At 44.4% G+C, this 23,637-nt stretch overlaps 1 protein-coding gene across 2 annotated transcripts; it reads left to right on the top strand.

Annotated features, from left to right (window-relative positions):
• The first annotated feature begins 343 nt into the window (after positions 1-343).
• Tsnaxip1 (translin associated factor X interacting protein 1) lies at positions 344-23,624 on the top strand. Of its 2 annotated transcripts, XM_048437073.3 has the most exons (16): positions 352-471; positions 3,981-4,062; positions 16,920-17,032; positions 17,179-17,305; positions 18,032-18,125; positions 18,984-19,180; positions 19,557-19,692; positions 20,901-21,070; positions 21,158-21,317; positions 21,395-21,525; positions 21,627-21,752; positions 21,883-22,035; positions 22,135-22,244; positions 22,780-22,906; positions 23,008-23,114; positions 23,314-23,624. In XM_048437073.3, the coding sequence occupies exons 1-16, from the start codon at positions 428-430 to the stop codon at positions 23,552-23,554; spliced, it is 2,118 nt and encodes a 705-aa protein (XP_048293030.1). In that variant the 5' UTR covers positions 352-427; the 3' UTR covers positions 23,555-23,624. The 2 variants fall into 2 exon arrangements, with proteins under 2 accessions (XP_048293036.1, XP_048293030.1); XM_048437079.3 differs by lacking the exon at positions 3,981-4,062 and having other exon boundaries at positions 344-471.
• The last annotated feature ends 13 nt before the right edge of the window (positions 23,625-23,637 follow it).

The following is a 23,637-nucleotide window of genomic DNA, read 5'->3' as shown; positions in this document are numbered from 1 at the left end:
CACAATACAGAGCGCTCTAGAAGCAAGCCAACGCGAGTTCCTGGAGAACTTCGGGAGATGTAGTACAAGCCTGCTCACCTACAAGCCCGTTTAACGGAGACTACGAATCACTGGAAACTACCATTCCCAGCCAGCCAAGTGACCAGGCCTCGAAGCTCCCCTCCTACGACCACAGTCTCAATTTATTCTCCTGTCTCAGTTCTGTATCTGATATCAAACTTATTGCACTGATTGGTTCTCAGAACATCTTGTCTCCGGGTCCGAACCTTTCTTTACTTTTTGGCCTGTCTCCAGAGTGCTCTTGGGGAGCTGGAGGCGTGTCGCGTTCGAGACCCCGCCCTCACCGCGGAGGCCGCTGGGGGCAGGTCCCCATGGCAACGGACTGTACACTACTGCAACGGAGCTAGTTTGCCTCTGCTCCAAAGTCATGGCCAACCCCGAGACTCGCTACTACAGTTTCTCCAAGCCGAGGTAGCACCTGGCCGGGCCGAGGGCGGGGAGGACTTGAGTACTTCCAGAGTGGGAAATGACACTGATCCAGACCGCTGCACCATCAGTTGGTCTCTGTTCTTTGGGCTAGGGCTCCAGCGACACAGAGTCAGTGATACAGAAACAGTTGTAATAGAATTGGGACTGACTCCAGTAGGAACGTTACGTGCTGCCAAAAGTGCGGGCGTACTTTATCGTCAGATACATGATCTTAGCAAAAGATTGAAAAGCGAAGCGTCTTAAAGCCGGGCGGTGGTGGCGCACACCTTTAATCCCAGAACTCAGGAGACAGAGGCAAGAGAATCTCTGTGAGTTCGAGGCCAGCCTGGTCTACAAGAGCTAGTTCCAGGACAGCCAGGGCTACTACACAGAGAAACACCGTCTCAAAAAACCAAAAACCAAAACCAAACCAAAACAACAACAACAAAAAAAGCTCTTGTATATAAGAAGCATTCAGTGTCTAATGAATATTATTTCCCGCCTTGTGCTCATTCCCAGTATTGGAGGATCATCTCAACTTTAATCTTTCAGGGTCTGCTGCCTTGATAGAAAAAGATTACAAAGGCAGGGAGTGGTAGCTCACACCTGTAATCCAAGCACTGGGAATGCAGAAGCAGGCAGATCTCTGTGAGTTTGAGGCCAGCCTGGTCTACAGAGCAAGTTCCAGGACAGACTCTAAAACTACACAGAGAAACCCTGTCTCGCAAAAAAAGAAAAAAAGAAAAAAAATAATCTACACGAAAGAGGCAGCAGGTTGAAAAAGAGAGCTGTTATCCAATGAAACATAATCTAGAAAACTTATTATCTATAAAAAAATATGTAATAAGACTGGGCTGTAGCTAGAATGTGCCAGGTCCTGGATCCCCCAGCAACACAAAGATATGAAACAGACTCAGGATCTTCATTCCACAGGAAGGAAGCACAATATCATTTCTGTGAGCTGATTTGGTGGCAATATGAATATTTATCCACCATTCTCTTCTTCCAGCTATATGTAGTGACACACTGTTTCCCTTATAAAGACACAGTGTGGTTTCCTCCTCCAGACCTTATGAGGGACTACAAGACGGACAGATCATACCTTAGCATGCAGAATGTAAGCAGAACCTGAGAAAAGAGACCTCTGATTTTTCTATTTCCTCAGGGAATGGTTCATCTCCCATGGGTTTTTCTCCTCTTGTTCGCATATCCCTACATGATACTTTAGTGGAATGTCTGTGGAAGTCACTCAATCCCAAGAAAAATTCTTGAGGAACCATTTCCTTCAGTCAAATAACTGAGTTTTCACCACCATTGAGATAGAAATGTAAATATTTTCCACTCTTCCTTGAGGGTGGGTGTAAATCATTTCTAAAAAGATGGGCTCCTAACTGGGCGGTGGTGATGCACACCTTTAGCCCCTGTATTCAGAAGGTAGAGGTAGATGACGCTCTGAGTTTGAGGCCAGCCTAGTCTACAGCGTGAGTTCCAGGAAAACTAGGATTACACAGAGAAACCTGTCTTGGAAAAAAAAAGTAGAGAGCCTGGGAGATAACTCATCAAGTTACGGATTGCCTGATAATCCAACTCTGATCCCAAGTCCCATGTGGTAGAAAGAGAACACTCATCCCAACAGGTTATCCTCTGATCTCCCTCCCCTGTGTACTGTGGCTCGTGTAAGTATACATGCATGCAGAGAGAGAGAGAGGAGAGAGGAAGGAAGGTAGGGAGGAAGGAAATTTTAAAAATTAGAGACTGGATGGAGCTGCAGAGATGGTTCTCCCCCAAACAAATTTTAAATAAGAAAAGTACTTAGAAATTAAAAATAAATAAAATAACGAGTATCTATTTGGGTTGTGTCTCTACTGGGTGTGCTTGGTTTTCATTTTGGTTAAATCTAGTTTTTATGTCCAAAGTTAACAGGTATCACCTATTGAACTTTTCCATTTGGAACTTTCTCCTGATTTCTAGAGATCTACAAAGTTTTCCTAATTATTTCCCCTTTCATAGTGGTTACAGTATGATCAAAAGCAGAATTTTTCGGGAGGCAGAGGCAGGTGGACCTCTATGAATTTGAAACCAGCCTGGTCGACAGAGTAAGTTTCAGGACAGCCAAGGCTACACAGAGAAAGCCTATTTCAAAAAAATCAAAACAGGGGGCTGGAGAGATGGCTCAGTGGTTAAGAGCACTGACTGCTCTTCCAGAGGACCTGGGTTCAAGTCTTAGCACCCGCATGGCTGCTGAACTGTCTGTAACTCCATCCTCACATGGATATACATGTAGCAAAACACCAATGCAAATAAAATAAAAATAAATTATATATATAAAAAAATCAAAACAGAATTTTGACCAGGCATTTAGTGCATGCCTGTGATTCTGTGACTCAGGAGACTGAGCCAGGAGGCTTACAAGTTCAAGAGCATACTGAAATACATAATATGACCTTATCTCAAAAATTAAAGACAAAAGCTGGCCAGTGGTGGCACATACCTTTAATCCCAGCACTCAGGAGCTAGAGGCAGGTGGATCTCTGTGAGTCTGAGTCCAGCCTGGTCTACAGAGTGAGTTTCAGGACAAGGTCCAAAGCTATACAGACAAACCCTATCTCCAAATAAATAAATAAATAAATATAAAAGAAAGAAAGGAAGGAAGGAAAGAAAGAAGGAAGAAAGAAAGAAAAAAGGGGGAAAAAAGACAGGCACAATGGTTTATGCTAGTAATCCCAGAGCTCAGGAAACAAAGGGAGGAAGATCACTACTAGGTCAGCCTGGTCTCTATCGTGACCCAAAATACATACTAAGAACCATGTCAAAAATAAGTAAATAAATGAATACATTTTTAAAAACAGAATTTGGCATAGTGACTGATCTTGAGAGAAAGGTATTAATTAACTCAATAAGCAGATAAAGTTGTTGCATTGTATCTTGTTGCTTTCCGATATGTGTCTTTTAACAACAAGAAACCAGAGGTGGTGGCACATGCCATTCATCCCAGCACTTGGGAGGCAGAAGCAGTCTGATATCAGTGAGTTCGAGGCCAGCTTGCTCTACAGAACAAGTTCCAGGACAGTCAGGGCTACACAGGGAAACCTTGTCTTGAAAACAAAACAAAACAAAAACCAGTATTGGAGATTGAACCTGAATCTCATATATATTCTGTCACTGAGGTATATCTCACTCATATTTAAACTTTACAAAACTATGAGAAACAGGGTAAGAATTATCTGTTTCTTTAGGAGACAATTAATTTGACTTAAGGAGGTTAAATGATTTGCCCAAAGTTGGTCCTTTTGAAACCTCAGAGGCCATTAAACAATGCCCTCTTCTGGACCATGCCGGCACCTATACTTCCGCATGCTCAGACTCACACAAAAATACATACACATACACACAGTTTAAAAAGGAAGAGGAAGCCAGGCAGTATGGGGGGGGGGCGTGCTCTGTGGATCACGGTTGGGGGGGCTTGTCCCTTTACAGGCTCCGTCACCTATCACAGCTTCTTGTCCATGCAGAACACGTACTCGATCTTCAGGAGGGACTGCAGAAACCAGGGGCATTGAGAATCGCAAGCTCTCTCAGAAACGAATAACACTGGTCAGTGATGCTCTTTTGGAACTGTCCTTGTCCACCCTCTACAACCCGCCTTCTGCCTACAGCACACTAGTTTCTTTTAGAGGAGTGTGGCTCACAGATGCCAGGCTTGCCAGGCTTTGGGGGTGGAGGAGAGGACATACTGCTTCCTCCCCCTGATCTAAACGCTGGCCATGACTAACCCTGGATAAAAAGACTTAGCCCCTTCCCTTAACAGCCGCTCAGCTTTTCTTCACAAGCCTGCCGTGGACTAGACGCGACGCTGGTGTGATTGAGACCAGCGCCAGTCAAGGTTCTTTAGTGCTGTGGCGGTGCCTTTTTGTCTTTTTCGTCCTAGGTCTGATACAGGGCTTGGGTTCCATCAGTCCTTATGAACAAACATGTGAAGGCAGAGCACCGGGTGTTTTCCTGCTGTGTTTTGGTTCTGAGTTCCTCACTCCTCCTCTCTAAGGTTTTTGTAGAGATCACAGTGACTCACACCTGTAACTTCAGCCCTTGAAAGGCCGAGGGAAAAAAAAGCTGCAAGTTGATTTGTTTTGGTTGGGTTTGGTTTTTGTTTTTTTGAGACAGGGTTTCTCTGTGTAGCTCTTGCTCTCCTGAAACTCGATCTGTAGACCAGGCTGGCCTTGAACTCAGATCAGCCTTCCTCTGTGTCCCTGGTTGTACTGAGATTAAAGGCTTGCGCCACCACCGCTTTAATTCCTTTAAGACCTTTTTAAAAAATTTGTATAAAAATTAATGTGGTCGGGGGCTGGAGAGATGGCTCAGTGGTTAAGAGCATCGCCTGCTCTTCCAAAGGTCCTGAGTTCAATTCCCAGCAACCACATGGTGGCTCACAACCATCTGTAATGAGGCCTGGTGCCCTCTTCTGGCCTGCAGGCATATACACAGCCAGAATATTGCATACATAATAAAACTAAATATAAAAAAAATTAACGTGGTCAGCTAAGTATGGTGGCACACACTTCAATTCCAGCACTCAGGAGAATGGAACAGGAAGCTTTTGAGTTCAAGGTCAACCTGGCCTGCATAGACAGATCCCTCTCAAAGCCCTTTCTCAATGGGCAGTGGTGGCACACGGATCTATGTGAGTTTGAGGCCATCCTGGTCTAGAAAGAGAGTTCCCGGACAACCCAGGCTACACAAAGAAACCCTGTATTGAAAAAACAAACAAACAAACAAACACAAACATAAGTAAGCCCTTTCTCTTTGCCTCCTCCCACAACGGGAACACTGCCTTCTTACCTTACTAAGTATTTCAGTTTATTTCTAATTTTCTTCTTCAGCACCTTGGACTGAACAACACTGCTGTGCAAGTGTTTGCCACTGAGCTATAGCCTCGCCCCACTTTGAAGCTTTTGCTGATTGGACCATAGGATTGTTGTAGTTCAGATAACAAATAACCACTGTTCGCATCTCAGAGGAAAAAAATATCGTATTTGATGGGGTGCCTTAGTGGTTAAGAGCACCTGCTACTCTTGCAGGAAACCTGGGCTCTGTTCCAGACACTTACATGGTGGCTCATAAATGGAACTGCTCTTCTGCAAGAGCCGATGCTCTCGTCTGACCTTTGCGGACTCCAAGCATGTATGTGTGCGTTTATACACAGGCAAAATGCTCATACACATGAGCATTTATACATATACACACATACATATATTTGAGCAAATTTATGGCTTTAGTTGACAAAGGAACACTGTGGGCAGTGTATTGGCACTGTATGAATGCGTTCCTTGGGGAGGATTTGGAAGCATATGTAGGTCATATACTCTATGAAACTGGGAACTGTCAAGACCAGGCCCTTCTCTGAGGAAAGAGGACAATGTGAACCCTGTAGAGACAAGTGCAGCCACAGCAGAGCCGTGGTTCTCAGCTTTCCTGATCCTGCCGCCTTTTAACACAGTTCCTCATGTTGTGGTGACCCCCAACAATAAAATTATTTTCATTACTATTTCATAACTGTAAATTTACTTCTGTTTTGAATCGTAATGTACATCTCTGTGTTTTCTGATGGTCCTTGGCCACCCCAGTGAAAGCGTCGCGACCCACAGGTTGAGAACCACTATGTGAGGCCCGCTCCAGTTCAATTCTGGCCTTGACCACCAGAGGGGGATGATTCTCCCAACATTACCCGGAAGTGGGGCACTTTCCAGTTTTTACCTGCAGGGGGAAACAAAGAGCCGGGAAAACTGAGTTCTAGCAACAACCCTTGGGCAGAAGCCTTCAGCAGCAGCTAAAAACCCTGGAGAGGGGCCCAGTTTTCATTCACCTGTGCAAGTCAAAGGGGGGCCTACGATTTCTTCAGCTGAAAAAGGAGAGAATTCATTTACTGTCCATTTGAAAATCTGAAACGCTTTCCAGACTCAAGATTGAGGCCCCAGGAGTCTCCTGGGGTCCCCCACACACACACATTTTGTTGTTTTGAGACAGTCTGACATCATGGCCTCAAACTCATGGGACAGTGGAGTGCTGGGACTACCGGGCACCCCCACCAACTGTGTAAAAAGTTTGTCCTCTGTTGAGACAGACTCGGGTTCCATGGCCCACACTGGCCCTCCAGCTCAGAGTGGTTCTGCCTTAACCTCCCCAGAGCTAGCATTTCAGGTGTGAGCCACCGCTTGAAGAAGTCACTTTTTTTTTCTTACTTCCGCATCCCACTCCTCCTCACCTAAACGTTTTCCCTACTTTTAGTTAATAATTTTTTTTTTTTCCTGAAGTCAAGTAGTGGTGATTCAGGCCTTTAATCTCAGCACTCTGGAGGCAGATGCTGGCACAGAGAAACCCTTTCTGGGGGAGGGGAGGTATTGTAGTTTTCTTTCTTTCTTTCCTTTTTTTTTTTTTTTTTTTTAATCTTTGGGGGCCTGCCACCCAGATTTCAAATAAATACACTGAGACTTACTTAGTCTTACTCATGAATACCTGGCCTTAACTTGGCTAGTTTCTAGCCAAATTTTCTGTTTTGTTTTGTTTTGTTTTGTTTTGTTTCGAGACAAGGTTTCTCTGTAGCTTTGGAGCCTGTCTGGGAACCTACCTCTTGTAGACCAGGCTGGCATCAAATTTACAGAGATCCGCCTGCCTCCGGAATGCTGGGATTAAAGACCATGCCCCACCATAGCTAGGCTTCTAGCCAGCTTTTCTAACTTTAATTATCCTGTTTCCTTTCACCATGTTTTGCCCCTGGGCTTTTTGCCTTTCTTTATTGTTTATATCTTTCTTTCCTCCTTACTCCATGGCTGGCTGTGTGACTCCGTGCTGACCCCTAGCGTCCCTTCTCCTCCCCTCCTCTTCTCACTCCTAGCTCTTCCCTAGAGTTTTCCTCCTATTTATTCTCTCTGCCCCACAGCCCCACCCATTTCTCTCTCCTGCCTCTATTGGCCATTCAGCTCTTTATTAGACCAATCAGGTGTTTTAGGCAGGCAAAGTGACACAGCCTTACAAAGTTAAACAAATAAAACATAAAAGAACAGAACACATCTTTGCATCATTAAACAAATATTCTATACCATAAAAGAATGTAGTACTTTTCCCCCTGTATTCACTCGGACAAGAAGAGCTGGCTTCTATCTTTTTTAATTGATTAATTATTTTTTTAAATTTCATTTTACATTGCAACCAAAGGTCTCCCTCCCACCCCTCCTCCTGCCCTCCTTCACCTCTCTCCCATCCCACCTTCCCCATTCTTTCCTCCCAACAGTTAAGGGCTCCCATGGGGAGTCCACACAGTTTGGCACTTTATGTTGGGGCAGGACCAAGCCCCTCCCATGTGTGTTAAGTCTGAGCATGGCATCCCCTCATAGGGAATGTGCTATAATAAGCTAGTTCATGTACCAGGGGTAGGTCCTGGTCCTACTGCCAGGAGCCCCTCAGATAACCCAAGCTTCACAGCTGTCTCCCACATATGAAAGGCCTCGTTCAGTCCCGTGGAGGCTCCACAGTTGTCTGTCAAGAATTCATGAGTTTCCATGACCTTGATTCTGCTGTTTCTATAGATTTCTTCATCATGATATTGACCTTGCTTGTTTATGTATTCGCTCCTCCCTCCCTTTGACTGGATTCCCAGGCTTTGGCCTGATGCTTGGTTGTGGACCTCTGCATCTGGTTCCAGTAATTACTGGAAGAAGGTTGTCGCTTCCCTGGAGCTGTGGATTGTAATCTGGTTATCCTTGCTTTATATCTAATATCCACTTATGTGTGAGTACATACTATGTTTGTCTTCCTGAGTCTGGGTTACCTTACTCAGGAGGGTTTTTTTCCTAGTTCCATTCATTTGCCTTCAAATTCATGATGTCATTGTTTTTTTTTTTTTACAGCTGAGTAGTACTCCATTGTGTAAATGTACCACATTTTCTTTATCCATTCTTTGGTTGAGGGGCATCTAGGTTGTTTCCAGGTTCCAGTTATTACGAATAATGCTGCTTTGAATATTGTTGAGCAAGTGTCCTCATGGTATGATTGCGTATCCTTTGGTATATTCTGGAGTAATATCATTGGGTCATGAGGTAGATTGATTCCCAATTTTCTGAGAAACTGCCATATTGATTTCCAATATGGTTATGGTGTTATGCCCAAATCTGCAAAGTCCCCCAAAAACCAACAAGGAGACCAAGTCCCATATGTAAAAGCAAAGAGCCTTTATTTTATACAAGTTTGCAAACTTGGTCTCTCTGCATGTCCAACGTATTGGAATAATCGGAGAGCATGGAGCTCAGTTAGAGTTGGGTTTTTATAGTAGTAAAGGTGGGGATGAGGGATTTCTAAGGTTCAGTGCCCCTGATTGGCTGACATTTGTCTAAGGGTGTCCCGGTGAATGTGTGCTGTCAGATGATCCTATCTACAAGAGTTGGAACGTTAGGAATTTCCTTTGGATGGTCTGTTCTTGGGTAGTGCCTGGGTAATCTTCATCCATTTCTGGTTCTTCCTGCAACCAGGTATTGCCTCAGGGCAAACTACTGAGACTCAGGCCTCCTGTAAGCTTATCATGGCTGGGTCCCACCATTCCTATTAAGCTTTTCACGGTTGGGTCCTGTGGTGGCTGTGCAGGTTTGTACTCCCACCGGCAGTGAAGGAGAGTTCTCCTGACTCCACATCCTCTCCAATATAAGCTGTCCTCAATGTTTTTGATCTTAGCCATTCTGACAGATGTAAGATGGTATCTCAGAATCATATTGATTTGGATTTCTCAGATGATTAAGACTATTGAGCAATTCCTTAAATGTCTTTTGGCCATTTGAGTTTCTTCTGTTGGGAATTCTCTGTTTAGCTCTCCACCCCATATTTTCTTTGGATTATTTGATAGTTTGTTATCTAGTTTCTTGAGTTCTTTTTATATTTTGGAGATAATCCCTCTGTCAGATGTGGGGCTGGTGAAGATCTTTTCTCATTCTGTACACTATCATTTTGTCTTGTTTACCATGTAGTTTGCCTTACAGAAGCTTCTCAGTTTCAGGAGGTACCATTTATTGATCATTGCTCTCAGTGTCTGTGCTGCTGGTGTTCTATTTAGGAAGTAGTCTCCTGTGCTAATACATTTAAGGCTACTTCCCACTTTCTCTTCTATCAGGCTTTATATTGAGGTCCTTGATCCACTTGGACTTGACTTTTGTGCAAGGTGATAGATATAGATTTATTTACAATCTTCTGCATGTTGACATCCAGTTATGCCAGCACCATTTGTTAAAGATGCTTTCCTTTTTCCATTATACCTTTTTGGCATCTTTGTCAAAAATCAGGTCTTCATATGTACATGCATTAAAGTCAGGTTCTTCAATTTCCATTGGTCCACCTGTCTGTTTTTGTGCCAATACCAAGCTGTTTTTATTTCTATAATTCTATAGTAGAGCTTGAGGTCAGGGATGCTGATGCCTAAGAAAGTTCCTTTATTTTAAAGAGTTGTTTTAGCTATCCTGGGTTTTTTGTTTTTCCATATAAAGTTGAGTAAAGTTCTTTCAAGGTCTATGATGAATTGTGTTAGGATTTTGATGGGGACTGCATTGAATTTGTAGATTGTTTTTGGTAAGATTGCCATTTTTATTATGTTGATCCTACCTATCGAAGAGCATGGGAGATCCTTCCTTTCCTGATGCCTTCTTCAATTTCTTTAGAGACTTAAAGTTCTTGTCATACAGATCTTTCACTTGTTTGGTTAGAGTTACCCCAAAATATTTTATATTTGTGATCATTATGAAGGGTGATGTTTCTCTTATTTCTCTCTCAACCCACTTATGATTTGTGTCTAGGAGGGCTACTGATTTTTTTGAGTTGACTGTGTATCCTGCCACATTACTGAAGCTGTTTATCAGCTGTAGAAGTTCCTGAGTAGAGTTTTTGGGTCATTTATGTATACTATCATATCATCTGTGAAAAGTGATAGTTTGACTTCTTCCTTTCCGATTACTATACCCTTGATCTCCTTCTGTTGTCTTATTGTTCTAGCTATATCTTTGAGTACTATATTGAATAATTTGGGGAAAGTGGACAGCCTTGTTTTCTTCCTGATTTTATTGGAATTGCTTTGAGAGTCTCTCCATTTAATTTGATGTTGGCTGTGAGCTTGCTATAAATTGCTTTTATTATGTTTAGATATGTTCCTTGTATCCATGACCTCTCCAAGACCTTTGTCATGAAGAGATGTTGGATTTTGTCAAAGCCTTTTTCAGCGTCTAATGAGATGATCATATAGTTTTTTTTTTCTTTCAGTTTGTTTACATGGTGGATTATAGTGACAAATTTCTATATGTTAAACCAACCCTGCATCTCTGGGATGAAGCCGACTTGATCATAGTGGATGATTTTTTTTTTTTTTGATGTGTTCTTGAGTTAGGTTTGCCAGTATTTTTGCATCAATGTTCAAGAGGGAGATTGGTCTGTAATTCTCTATCTTTGTTGCATCTTTGTGTGGTTTGGGTATCATAGTAACTGTAGCCTTGTTAAAAAAAAGTTTGGCAATGTTCCTTCTGTTTCTGTTATATGGAACAATTTTAGGAACAATTATATGGAACAATTAACTCTTCTTTGAAGCTCTGGTAGAATTCTGTGCTGAAGCCAACTGGGTCCTGGGCTATTTTGGTTGGGAGTCTTTGTCTGTTTGTTTTCTTTTGACAAAGGATTTCTTTGTAGCTTTGGGGCTATCCTGGAACTCACTCTGTAGACCAGGCTGGCCTCACACTCACAGAGATCTGCCTGCCTTTGCTTCCCAAGTGCTGGGATTAAAAGCATGCACCACCACTGCCCAGCTGGTTGGGAGACTTTTAATGAATACTTCTACTTCCTTGGGGCTTATAGGTTTATTTAAATTGTTTATCTGGTCTTGATTTAATTTTGGTATATGGTACCTATCCAGAAAATTGTCCATTTCTTTTAAATTTTCCAATTTTGTGGAATACAGGTTTTTGAAATATGACCTAATGATTCTCTGGATTTCCTCAGTCTCTGTTTTTATGTCCCCCTTTTCTTTTCTGATTTTGTTAATTTGGATATTCTCTCTCTGCCTTTTGGTTAGTTTGGATAAGAATTTGTCTATCTTGTTGATTTTTCTTGAAGAACCATCACTTTGTTTCATTGGTTCTTTGTATTGTACTCTTTGTTTCTATTTTATTGATTCCAGACCTCAGTTTGTTTATTTCCTGCTATCTACTCCTTCTGGGTGAGTTCGCTTTTTTTTTTATTCTAGAGCTTTCACATGTGCTGTTAAGTCACTAGTGTGAGATTTCTCCAATTTCTCTATGTAGACACTTAGTGATATGAACTTTCCTCTTAGTACTACTTTCAAAGTGTCCCATAAGTTTGGGTATGTTGTACATTAATTGAATTCTAGGAAGTCTTTAATTTCTTTATTTCTTCCTTGACCCAGGAGTGATTCAGTTAGGCATTATTCAGTTTTCATGAGTTTGTAGGCTTTCTGCAATTAGTGTTGTTGTTGAATTCTAACTTTAAGCCATGGTGATCTGATAAGATACATGAAGTTATTCCAAACGTTTTGTATCTGTTGAGGTTTGTTTTTTTACAAAACTTGCTTTGTGTTTAATTTTAAAGAAGATTACATGAGGTGCTGCTGAGAAGAAGGTTTGGTTGGAATGTTTTATAGATTTCTGTTAAGTCCATTTGAATCCTAATATATGTTAATTCCTTTATTTCTCTGTTGAGTTTCTGTTTGAGAGACCTGTCCAGTGGTGAGAGTGGAGTGTTGAAGTCTCCCACTATTAGTGTGTGGGGCTTCATGTGTGATTTAAGTGTTAGCAGTGTTTCTTTTACAAATGAGGGTGCTCTTGTATTTGGGGCATAGATGTTCAGAATTGAGACTTCATCTTGATGAATTTGTCCTGCTACGAATATGAAATGCCCTTCTCTGTGTCTTTTGACTACTTTTAAATTGAGGTTTATTTAGTTAGCTATTAGGATAGCCATACCCGCTTCTTTCTTAGGTTCATTTGATTGGAAAAACTTTTCCCAACCCTTTACTCTGAAGTAGTGTCTCTCTTTGAAGTCGAGGTGTGTTTCTTGTATGCAGCAGATGGATGGATACTGGTTTTGTATCCATTCTGTTAGTCTGTATGTTTTATAGGTGAATTGAGTCCATTGATTAATATCCCATTAAGGGATATTAATGACCAGTGATTGCTAGTTCCTGTTATTTTTGTTTTTGTTGTTGTTGTTGGTATTGTGTGTGTGTGTTTCCCTTCTTTGAAATTTGCTGCTGTGGGATTATCTATTTCCTGTGTTTTTGTGGATGTAGCTAATTTCCTTGGATTGGAGTTTTCTTTCTTGTACTTTCTGTTAGGCTGGATTTGTGGATAGATATTGTTTAAATCTGGTTTTATTTTAGAATATCTTGTTATCTCCATCTATGGTGATTGAAAGATTTTCTGGGTAAAGTAGTCTGGGATGGCACCTGTCGCCTTTTAGTGTCTGTAAAATGCTTGACCAGGCCGGGTGGTGGTGGCGCACACCTTTAATCTCAGCACTCAGGAGACAGAGGCAGGTGGATCCCTATGAGTTCGAGGCCAGCCTGATCTACAAGAGCTAGTTCCAGGACAGGCTTGATAGCTACAACAAAACCCTGTCTCGAAAAATCAACCAACCAACCAACAACAACAACAAAATGCTTGACCAGGCAGGACCTTCTGAGCTTTCGTTGTTTCCATTGAGAAGTTGGGTATAATTCTGATAGGTCTGCCTTTATATGTTACTTGGCCTTTTTCCTTTGCAGCTCTTAACATTCTTTCTTTATGCTGTATGTTTAGTGTTTTGATTATTATGTGGTGAGGGGGGACCTTTTTTTTTTTTTTTTTTTTTTTTTTTTGGTCTAGTCTATTTGGTGTTCTGTAACCTTCTTGTACTTTTGTACTTTCATAGGCGTATCTTCCTTTAGGATGGGAAACTAGCTCTTGTAGACCAGGCTGTCCTCGAACTCACAGAGATCTGCCTGCCTCTGCCTTCCGAGTGCTGGGATTAAAGGTGTGGGCCACTACAGCCCAGCTGGGAAATTTTTCTTCTATGATTTTGTTGACTATATTTTCTGTCCCTTGGAGCTGGGCTTCTTCTCCTTCTTCTATCCCTATTATTCGTAGGTTCAGTCTTTTCATGGTGTCCCAGATTTCCTAGATGTTTTGTGTTAAGAATTTGTTTTCTTTGAATCTATTTCTTCTATCGTATCTTCAATGCCTGAGATTCTTTCTTCCATCTCTTGTATTTTGTTGTTTATGCTTGTATCTGTAGTTCCTAATCATTTACCCAGATCTTTCATTTCCAGAATTCCCTTAGTTTATGTTTTCTTTTCTTTTCTTTTTTCTTTTCTTTTTTTTTTTTTTTTTTTTGGCTAGAGAGACAGCCGTGGGTGCTGGGAACTGAACTCTTATATTTTTGGTTGTGAGCCTAGTCTTTAACGACAGAGCCATCTCTCCAGCCCAGTTTGTTTTCTTTTTTGCGTCTATTTGAGTTTTTAAGTCTTGAACCATTTCCTTCACCTGTTTGATTGCTTTTTTCTTGGTTTTCCTTAAGGGATTTGTTAATTTTTTTGAATGTTTTGTTTGTCTTTTCCTCCATTTCTTTTTTTCTTTTTTAATATTTATTTATTTATTATGTATACAATATTCTGTCTTTGTGTATGTCTGCAGGCCAGAAGAAGGCACCAGACATCATTACAGATGGTTGTGAGCCACCATGTGGTTGCCGGGAATTGAACTCAGGACCTTTGGAAGAGCAGGCGATGCTCTTAACCAGAGCCATCTCTCCCGCGCCCTTTTCCTCCATTTCTTTAAGGGAATTTTTTATTTCCTCTTTAAAGGCTTCAGTTAACTTCATAAAGTTATTTTTAAGGTTGTTCTCTTCTGCTTCATCTGTGTTGGGATGCTCAGGTCTTCCTGTTGTAGAGCTACTAGGTTCTGGTGGTGCTGTGTTGCTCTTTATGCTGTTGAGTGCACTCTTGCACTGTTGTCTACCCATCTCTTCCTCCAAACGGTGCAGGTGGAGCCTGTGCTTCAGGAGGTTCCTCTTCCTCTAATTAGTACAGTTGGGCCCGAGGCAATCCTTCAGATGCAGGTAGGGTCAGGATCACTCCTCTAAGTGCAGGCGGCTCTGTGGCTCCGATGGTCCCTGATGCAACAGGGTATCTCCTACATAGGATGGCACTGGATGCTGGTTGGGACACAGGTGCTCTTTCCCAGAGGGTTTCTGGAAGCTGCCCCATCTCTAACACTTCCAGGCCCTAGGGTGTGTGTGGTGAGGGATGGGGGTACCGCAGCACTCCCTCTCTCTCTGATGCTCCCGCGCTGGGACTGCTGCCGAGCTTCCTGTCTCTCTGATAATTCTGGGCCAGAGCCAGAGCTGCCACCAAGCTCCCCTCACCCCCGACTTTCCAGGCACACTTCTTAAACTAATATTCCGCACTTGTTGCCCTGCTTCCATGGTACCCAGCTTTCCTCATGTGTCTAGAATCCAGCAGTGACTGACATATACTATGGACTCCAAAGAGGCTGAAAACAAATTGAAAAGTTTCTGCACCCCAATAAACCTCTCCACCGATGCAGCAATCCAAACCAGACCAAATCAAACCAAATTAGAAAAAGCCCAGGTTTAATAGGTAAAACATTCGCAGATGGTTTTCTGACCCTCCTGAGAGGAAATGGGGAAGAGAGACCAAAAACTGTTTTCTGGGGGGCAGTTTAAATACCCTGTGGAGTGGTCTCTGGGGGAGGAGCCATGTTTGGTGGACTTTCTGAGATGAGGCAGGATTTTGGGAGAGAGAGCTGGGGGAGGGGAGTTGAGGTGGAGCTTCCACCAAAACATTCAGATTCTTTGGGTATGTAGATGCCAGGGGCTGGGGTGGAGCTTCTACGAGAACACAGATAAAGGACCAAATTTATAAAATCCTAAAATAGGATTGACTGGATCAGATTATCATATTTTTTCTATGCCGTGTTTCATGAAAAGATTTGAAGAAATAAACCCATACATACTGTTTCCTACCACATGCATCTGCTACTGGTTCAAAATGAAGTCCCATTCGCCAGGGGACCCTCACCTGTTTCCCCCTCCCCCAAGGGACACAACCCAGTCTCCTTCCAGGCTCCATCTGTTACATCTCTGTAGTTCTAGCTGTCTTGTCCATCTAGGTTTACTCTCCTCTCCTGTCTCTTTAGCTACGCTATGCCCTAAGGCAGGGGCTGGGGCTCTTCAGGATTCACATTTGTCACGGTACAGGCTTTCAGTGCTCGCTGACTTACCTCCAGGAGAGGATAACTCATGTCTCCTGGGTTCCGCAGCACTGCAGTGTATAAGCTACATGCTATATTTTCTCACAGCATTCTTGCCTCAGTGCATTGGGGTGGCCACTCCTATTATCTCTACTTTGCAAATGAAAAGACTGAAGTTCAGAGCAGTTAAGCCTATGGTCACACTACTAATAAGGAAGATTTAAGATTTAAGATTTAATCCTAACTGTCTGTAACCAAAAGACCACAATTATGGACCACATTAAAGATGTTTGTATAGCTGAGTATGCTGACCCAGACCTGTGAAGGTATCAAGAATAAGGCTAGCATGGGCTGTATAGCAAGAGTGTGTGTGTGTGTGTGTGTGTGTGTGTGTGTGTGTGTACTGTAGTGTGTGTGTGGTGTGTGTGTGTGTGTGTACTGTAGTGTGTGTGTGGTGTGTGTGTGTACTGTAGTGTGTGTGTGTACTGTAGTGTGTGTGTGTGTAGTGTGTGTACTGTAGTGTGTGTATGTGTGTGTAGTGTGTGTGTGTGTACTGTAGTATGTGTGTGTAGTGTGTGTGTAGTGTGTGTGTAGTGTGTGTGTACTGTAGTGTGTGTATGTGTGTAGTGTGTGTGTGTACTGTAGTGTGTGTGTAGTGTGTGTGTAGTGTGTGTGTACTGTAGTGTGTGTATGTGTGTAGTGTGTGTGTGTACTGTAGTGTGTGTGTGTAGTGTGTGTGTAGTGTGTGTGTGTACTGTAGTGTGTGTGTAGTGTGTGTATGTGTGTACTGTAGTGTGTGTGTGTGTACTGTAGTGTGTGTACTGTACTGTGTGTGTGTAGTGTGTGTGTGTGTACTGTAGTGTGTGTGTGTAGTGTGTGTGTGTACTGTAGTGTGTGTGTAGTGTGTGTGTGTACTGTAGTATGTGTGTACTGTAGTGTGTGTGTGTACTGTAGTGTGTGTGTGTGTGTAGTGTGTGTGTGTAGTGTGTGTGTGTGTGTGTGTAGTGTGTGTATGATGTGGGTGGAGGGATGTAGATTAGAAAAGGAGGAGCTGTGTAGTAGTACAGTCTATACTTAAAATGTGAGGTAGTTCTGTCTTATCCTCAACAATACCAAAAAGGGAAGGAGGAATAATGTTGCCATAGTAATCTCAGCTGTCCCTTCCTTAAGCCCTTGCAGTTATCCATGGGCGGCCACCTATCCCCATGGCCAACATACACCAGTGGCCAGATGATTCTCCATAAACGAAAGCCCTGTTCCGAGGACTGCCGGAAGCGAGCCAAGTAAGCCAGGCCATCCCGATGGGGGACGGGCTGGTCTAGAGTAGGCCCTGGTTCAGGACATAGAGCTTAGTTGGGTTTGTGGCCCCAGACCAAGACTACAAGGATCCATGGGTGCTAGTGGCATCTCAGCCCACCATCCTCTGCAGTAGCTGGCAGCCGCAGCCCCTGGGCACTTCCAAGCCCAGGTACCTGGAGCAACTAGAGAACTACCTGCGCAAGGAGCTCCTCCTGCTGGACCTGGGCACGGATTCTGAACAAGAGCTGAGGCTGCAGGTCAGAGCCACAGACCGAACATGGCAAGGGTGGAGAGAAACGCATGCGTCAGAACTGAGTAACTCAGACTTTCGTAGGGAAATGGGCTCTCCGTCTTCTAACTATTCCTCTTTGGAAAGAGGAATGAACTATGACAGAGCCTCTGGCCTGGTGGCAACAACCAGAAGCCCAGAAACAGAGAGAGAATGGCCAGTCTAGATGTAGTCCAGACTCTGGTACATATTAGAGAGGGAGTCAATACTAATGAAAAGGAATCTCAGACTTGTGGCCCAGATATGACTGAAGTATTTACTGAGTGCAGACCATGTGCCAGGCTTTGGGCACACACACAAATACACATGCAGTCTTTCTGCATCTAAGTTGGAAAGGAGAATATGCTCTTCCACTCTGAGTTCAGAACATCAAGCTAGAATCTTCAACATCCTGTTCCCACAGGTCCTTGATATAGAGAGGGTTACAAGTGAGAGGCTAATGGATATAGGATTGGTAAGAAGCTGACTGGGCAACCAAAGAGTCATCTCGGGCAGAATGGCATATTTGGCCCACGGTTACCAAGCCTCAGACAAGGATTCTATACCTGCCCCTCCTCTCCAGCTCCATGGTACTAAGACTTGGATGGTGCCTGGCCAGATATAGGTTACTGGCAGTCTCATACAGAAACAGTTTTGAGCCCGCTGAGTGTGGGGGTTATGGGCCAGGAAATGATAAGTTCCTTTTTTATGCCAGCCTTACAGGGAGATCTTTGAGTTCTTCATAGAGGATTTCAAGACATACAAGCCATTGTTGTCCTCCATCAAGAATGCGTATGAGGTGATGCTGGGTAAGACCGCAGCTCCATTCCGGGCCCCAGCTGGAATGAATGCAGAGTATCCTAGTCTGACTTTTTGATTCTCTACTAATAACTGATCTTTCAGGTCACTTTCTGCATGCCTCAACCTTTTCTACCCTTTAGAGGGATGGCGAGGCAATCTGTGGTAAACAGAAGGGATTCTAGGAGTATGTCCTTCTGGTAAGGCTCCCTCGTCTGCTCAGACAGTGTGAAGCAGGTTACAGCTACAGAACCCGTGTTCTGAGCCTCTCCCCGGGAGACATCCTGACCCTCAACATGACTCAGCCCCTGATTTGTTTTTTTCTTTTGCATGATTGGAGATTGAACCGAGTGTCTCACACATAACAAGCAGGCATTCTGCCATGGCTCTCCATTCCCATCCCCTGCCCTCCTTAAAAACAAGTGTGTGGAGACACTGGAGAAACGGTTCAGAAGTTAAGAGAACAGCAGTAGCCATCCTTCCAGAGGACTTGGGCTCAAACTTCGGCACCCACGTGTTAGTTAACAATGATCTGTAACTCCATTCTCAGAGGATCTGACCTCCTCTTCTGGTCTCTGCAGGCATCGGGCGCACACAGGTTTCACAGACATGCATACAGGCAAACCCCACACATATACCTTAGGACCTGTGACTCCCTGGCTGCTTATTCTGTGTCCCCCAAAGGGCTTTCCTACCTGTCTTTTTTATGTATTTGTATTTTCAAGACAGGGTCTCTCTGTGTAGTCTTGGTTGTCCTGGAGCTCAATTTGTAGACCACACTGGCCTAAACTCAGAGATCCTCCTGGCCTCTGCCTCCTGTGTGCTGGGATTACAGGTGTGTGCTGCCAAACCTGCCTGTCTTTGCTTAGCCCACCAAAGGGAGAAAATTCGGGCCCTGGAACCACTGAAGGCCAAGATCGTCACTATGAGTGAGGACTGCAGTGAGCGGATCCTGGCCATGAGGGCTGAAGAGAGGTACGAAATCTCCCAGCTCAAGAAAGAGAAGATGAATTTGCTAAAACTCATTGATAAAAAGAATGAAGAGAAGATCTCATTGCAGAGTGAGGTGAATGGAAGTGGTAATGCTGAGTCCCCAAGTTCCTGCTCTATCTGTAGCCTGGGTGTGTTCATGATGTGATCCCTAACCCCATCTATGCTTCTGCCTGGATGGAGAGCCATCACCATCCCCAAGCGCCCCTACTATCTTCACTGTGCCCCGCTGCAGTGCGCACGCAGCAGACTCCAGTGTGCCTCTAAGCGCCAGCAAAGTCTCCATGGGTTGAAGCACTGGCATCTTGCTTGGTTCTCAGGCATGGTCACTTTCCTTTTCCAAAGCTCAAGAGACTGCCAAGCAGTAGCCACACCCTGTTGTGATGAGCTCCCAATGAGGGCTCTAAGCGTCACTGAGTACTGTCATATACCCCCGCCCCACCCCACCCCAGGTGGCTAAACTGAGGAAGAGCTTGGCTGAGGAGTACCTTCGCTACCTTACTGAGCGAGATGCCCGCAAGATTCTCATTGGGAACCTGAATGAGCTGCGATACCAACGAGAAGACATGTCACTAGCCCAGTCCCCAGGTAATCCAAGCCAAGTTCCTCATCTGAGGCATCGAAGTCTGTCACCATTTACATTCCTAATATCTTATCATCCTGCGTCCATTGACGGGAGGAGAGGCCTGGACCACTACCTGAGGCTGTGGATCTTTTTTTAGTTTTTTGAGATAGCATTTTCTCTGTAGCTTTTGGAACCTACCCTGGAACTCACTCAGTAGATCAAATTGGCCTCAAACACAGATCTGCCTGCTTCTGCCTCCTGAGTTCTGGGATTAAACCCTGGCCACCACTGCCCCGTTGGCTGTGGATCTTTTAGCTAGACTGAAAATCACAGAATAAAGTAGGAAACTTTAACACTGCTGGAAGCTGAGACTGTGGGCAAGCGAAACCTGGCACCACAGGTCCTGGGCTTCTCTACTTAACTCCCAAAGAATCCCAAGCAGAGGAGGAGGGAGGTATACTAGTTACTGCTGTGATAAAACTCAGTGACCAAGGCAACTTATAAAAGGAGAGATTTCTTTTTCTTTCTTTCTTTCTTTCTTTTTTTTTTTTTTTTTTTTTTTTTTTTTTTTTGATTTTCGAGACAAGGTTTCTCTGTAGTTTCTGGAGCCTGTCCTGGAACTACCTCTTGTAGACCAGGCTGACCTCAAACTCACAGAGATTCGCCTGCCTCTGCCTCCCAAATAATGGGATTAAAGGTGTGCGCCACCACCTCCCAGCCTTCTTTTTTTCTTTATTTGAGGCAAGGTTTTTCTTTGTAGCACTGGCCATCCTGGACTCTGTAGAGCAGTCTGGCCTCAAACTCAGATCTGGCTGCCTCTGCCTTCCAAGTGCTTAAAGGCGTGAGCTCCCACCACTCAGCTAGAAGGATTTCTTTGGACTTAGAGTTCCAAAGGGATATTAGTCTATCATCATGGCAAGGAGCATTGGCAGTAAGCAGGCAGGCATGGCACTGGAGCAGCAGCTGAGAGCTCATATACAGACCCACATGCAGGAAGCAGGTAACACAGTGAGAATGACGCGGAGGCTGCCCCCAGTGACACACCTCCTCCAACAAGGCCGTACCTCTCAATCTTTCTCAAATGGTCCCGCCAAGTTGGGATCAAGTATTCAAACATATGAGCCTATGGAGGACACTCTATTCAAACAGAGGGCATGCCCCAAGCAATATTTAACCCAATCCTGGGTACAAGGCCTAGAGCCAGGGTGACAGACTGGTGGGACCCTGGCAGGTGTTTGGGGAGAGGATCCTGTGAAGCTAACACTGGCACTGAAGATGACCCGACAAGACCTGACCCGCACCCAGATGGAACTCAACACCATGAAAGCCAACTTTGGAGACGTGGTGCCCAGGAGAGACTTTGAAATGCTGGAGAAGACCAACATGGATCTACAAGAGCAGGTGCTGGTGGGGTGGGCAGGTAGGGTTTGACATGGTAGTGTGGTCAGACAGGTGGGTAGCTAGGACCACCAATCCCCTTGCCTACAGCTGGAAAGCCTGCGAGCGGACTATGAAGAGGTCTGGAAGGAACACGAGTTACTGCTGCAGCTGCACATGACAACGCTGAAGGAGCGGGACCAGTTCCACTTTGAGCTACAGGAGATCCAGCGCACCTCCACACCTCGACCTGACTGGAACAAATGCGAAAGTAATGATGGTTGCCGGGGCACCAGGGCCTGCTGCAGGACATGAGCTGGGTTCTAGCCTCCTCTCCCCCACCTGCAGGTGTCATCGCAGGGGGTCCAGAACGCTGGCTGATTCTGGCTGAAGGAAAGAACAGTGACCAGCTGGTGGATGTGCTGCTGGAGGAGATTGGCAGTGCTCTGCTTCGGGAAAAAGACTTCTTCCCTGGTCTGGTAAGGGAGTCCCTGAGCCAGAGGTTACTTAAGACTCTGGGGGAACTATCTGGGGCTCTTTCCTGTTTACACAGAGGTCCAGATTGATACCTGCCTTTCAGGGCTATAGCGACTCTGTCCCTGCTTTCCTTCGGTTTGATGGCCCTGTGGAGAACAAGAAGCCAACCAAGAAGGAGGTGGTACATCTCCTTGAGGATGCCTGGAAGGAACGGCTTGCACAAGATCAGGTCAGCTCTGACTGACCTCTATGTAGCCTTCAGATCCAGACTCCTTTAAGGAGTTCCCTCAAGATGGTAGGGAGCAGGGTGGGGGCTAATCAAATCTGGGACACCCTGACCAAGTATTCTTATTCTACAGAAAGAGTCATTCCCGAATTTCTTCTTCAATTTTCTGGAACGTCGCTTTGGGATCAATGATGCCATAGCCTGGGCTTATACCATTTTTGAAAATATCAAGCTCTTTCGCTCCAGTGAGATCATGAGTCACTTCTATGCAGTCTTGATAGGAAAGGTGAGTTTTGGCCTAGGCCGTTACCTTCATCCAAATCAAAAGGGCTTTTGTCCCCGGCACAGGATGGCAGCACATTAGCAACTGCTCCCCTTGTTGTAGAGGACGGAAAGCGTATACATCAGCCAAAGGGAGACAATGTCCCAGCTGCTCAAGGAGATGACAAATGCCGACACTCAGAACGAGGGGTTAATAACCATGGAGCAATTGAGGTAAGAGGCCAGTCAGGCAACTCCAAACTCTAGTCCAGTCTCTTGGCTGGTCAGGTTTTCAAGTATGCAGGAAAAAGGGGAACCTCCCAAGGAAGGGTCACAGCCTCAAAGCCTGCTGTCCTGTCTAGGTGTGGTGGCACATGCCGGTATTCTAGAGAATCATTTGATTCTAGGCCCAGAACAAAACTGTTTCAAAACATGTCAAGCATTGTAGCGCACGTTTTAATCCCAGCACCTGGGAGGCAGAGGCTGGAGTATTTCTGCAGTTTTGAGGCCATCCTGATCTACAGAGTGAGTTCCAGGCTAATCAGATTGATATAGAAATAGATCCTTTTTCAAAAAAACCAATTTAAAAGAAAATCAAAACAGCAAAAAAGTTTGGGAGACTAAGGCAGGAAGATAATTATGTGTTCAAAGACTCTCAAAAACAAAACAAACAAACAAAAAAACCGTGGAAATACTGGTGGGGATGGCCCAGGAGGGATTGATAGCCTCCATCAATCAGGCCCTGTTGGAATTCTTACTCTCCTAATAGCACCATCCTCAAGAATGCCTTTCCTCTCAAGAAGGAAGAGCAAATTCAGGAGCTAATGGAAGCAGCAGGCTGGAGTCCAGACATCAGCAGCACAGAAGTGCTCAACTACCGGATATTGTTTATTGAGGTGGGTGGGGGCACATAACTCGCCAATAAAACTTCCTTAGTTTTATTTAAACTACAGTCAATATGGCCTCACCCTGCCTTCTCCCATACTCCCCCCCATAGGATGAGGAGGGCCAGAGTGAGCCATTTGTGCAAAAGCTGTGGGAACAATATGACAATGAAAAGGATGCATACTTACAAGAATTGAAGCAGGATCTGGGCCTAGAACAGTGAGTGACCCTGGGCCCCGAAGTCCCACTCAGCCATTGGCAAGTCCTATAATTGGGACAAGCCCTATCAGATAGCATCTCAGGTGCCTGAATCTCCCTGTGCAACAAACTACTCAACCTGACAGAAGAGTGGGCATCTCAGAGTCAGGGTACAAAGAGTTCACACCTATAAACCTGTCTTTCTTTCCTTGTGGGACAGAACCGATGATGTGAGCCTATGGAATATGCGTGTGGCCCTGATGAACATTGATCCTAGTCTGGACAAGCAGATGCTGAGTACCTACCTAGGCCAGGCCTTTCAGCTCCCTGTGGCAGAACTGCCATTGGAGGAAGATGAGAAGCAGGGGGAAATTGTGGTAAAACTTGAGACTGCACTTGACCGGCTTCGGATGGCAGACACCAAACGTGTAGGACCACGAGAGTCAGAGCAAGCAAGCTAGAAGAACCCCCATGGGCAACTTAAGTTCTTTAATATTGCTAACCTTTCAATATACAATTCTTTATCTAAATTTCTATTTTCCAG

The sequence above is a fragment of the Myodes glareolus genome, chromosome 22 (genome assembly GCF_982192425.1).
Source record: "Myodes glareolus chromosome 22, mMyoGla1.1, whole genome shotgun sequence".
Lineage (NCBI taxonomy): Eukaryota > Metazoa > Chordata > Mammalia > Rodentia > Cricetidae > Myodes > Myodes glareolus.
Note: the sequence above shows the minus strand (reverse complement) of the source record. Positions and strands in the feature narration are given on the sequence as shown.

Bases quoted from the DNA above. Each gene is read 5' to 3' on its own strand.
- Tsnaxip1 (XM_048437073.3), top strand. From the start codon at position 428: ATGGCCAACCCCGAGACTCGCTACTACAGTTTCTCCAAGCCGAG. The intron at 4,063-16,919 runs GTCAGTGATGCT...CCCTTCCTTAAG, and splicing joins CTCAGAAACGAATAACACTG to CCCTTGCAGTTATCCATGGG. The intron at 19,693-20,900 runs GTAATCCAAGCC...GGACCCTGGCAG, and splicing joins GTCACTAGCCCAGTCCCCAG to GTGTTTGGGGAGAGGATCCT.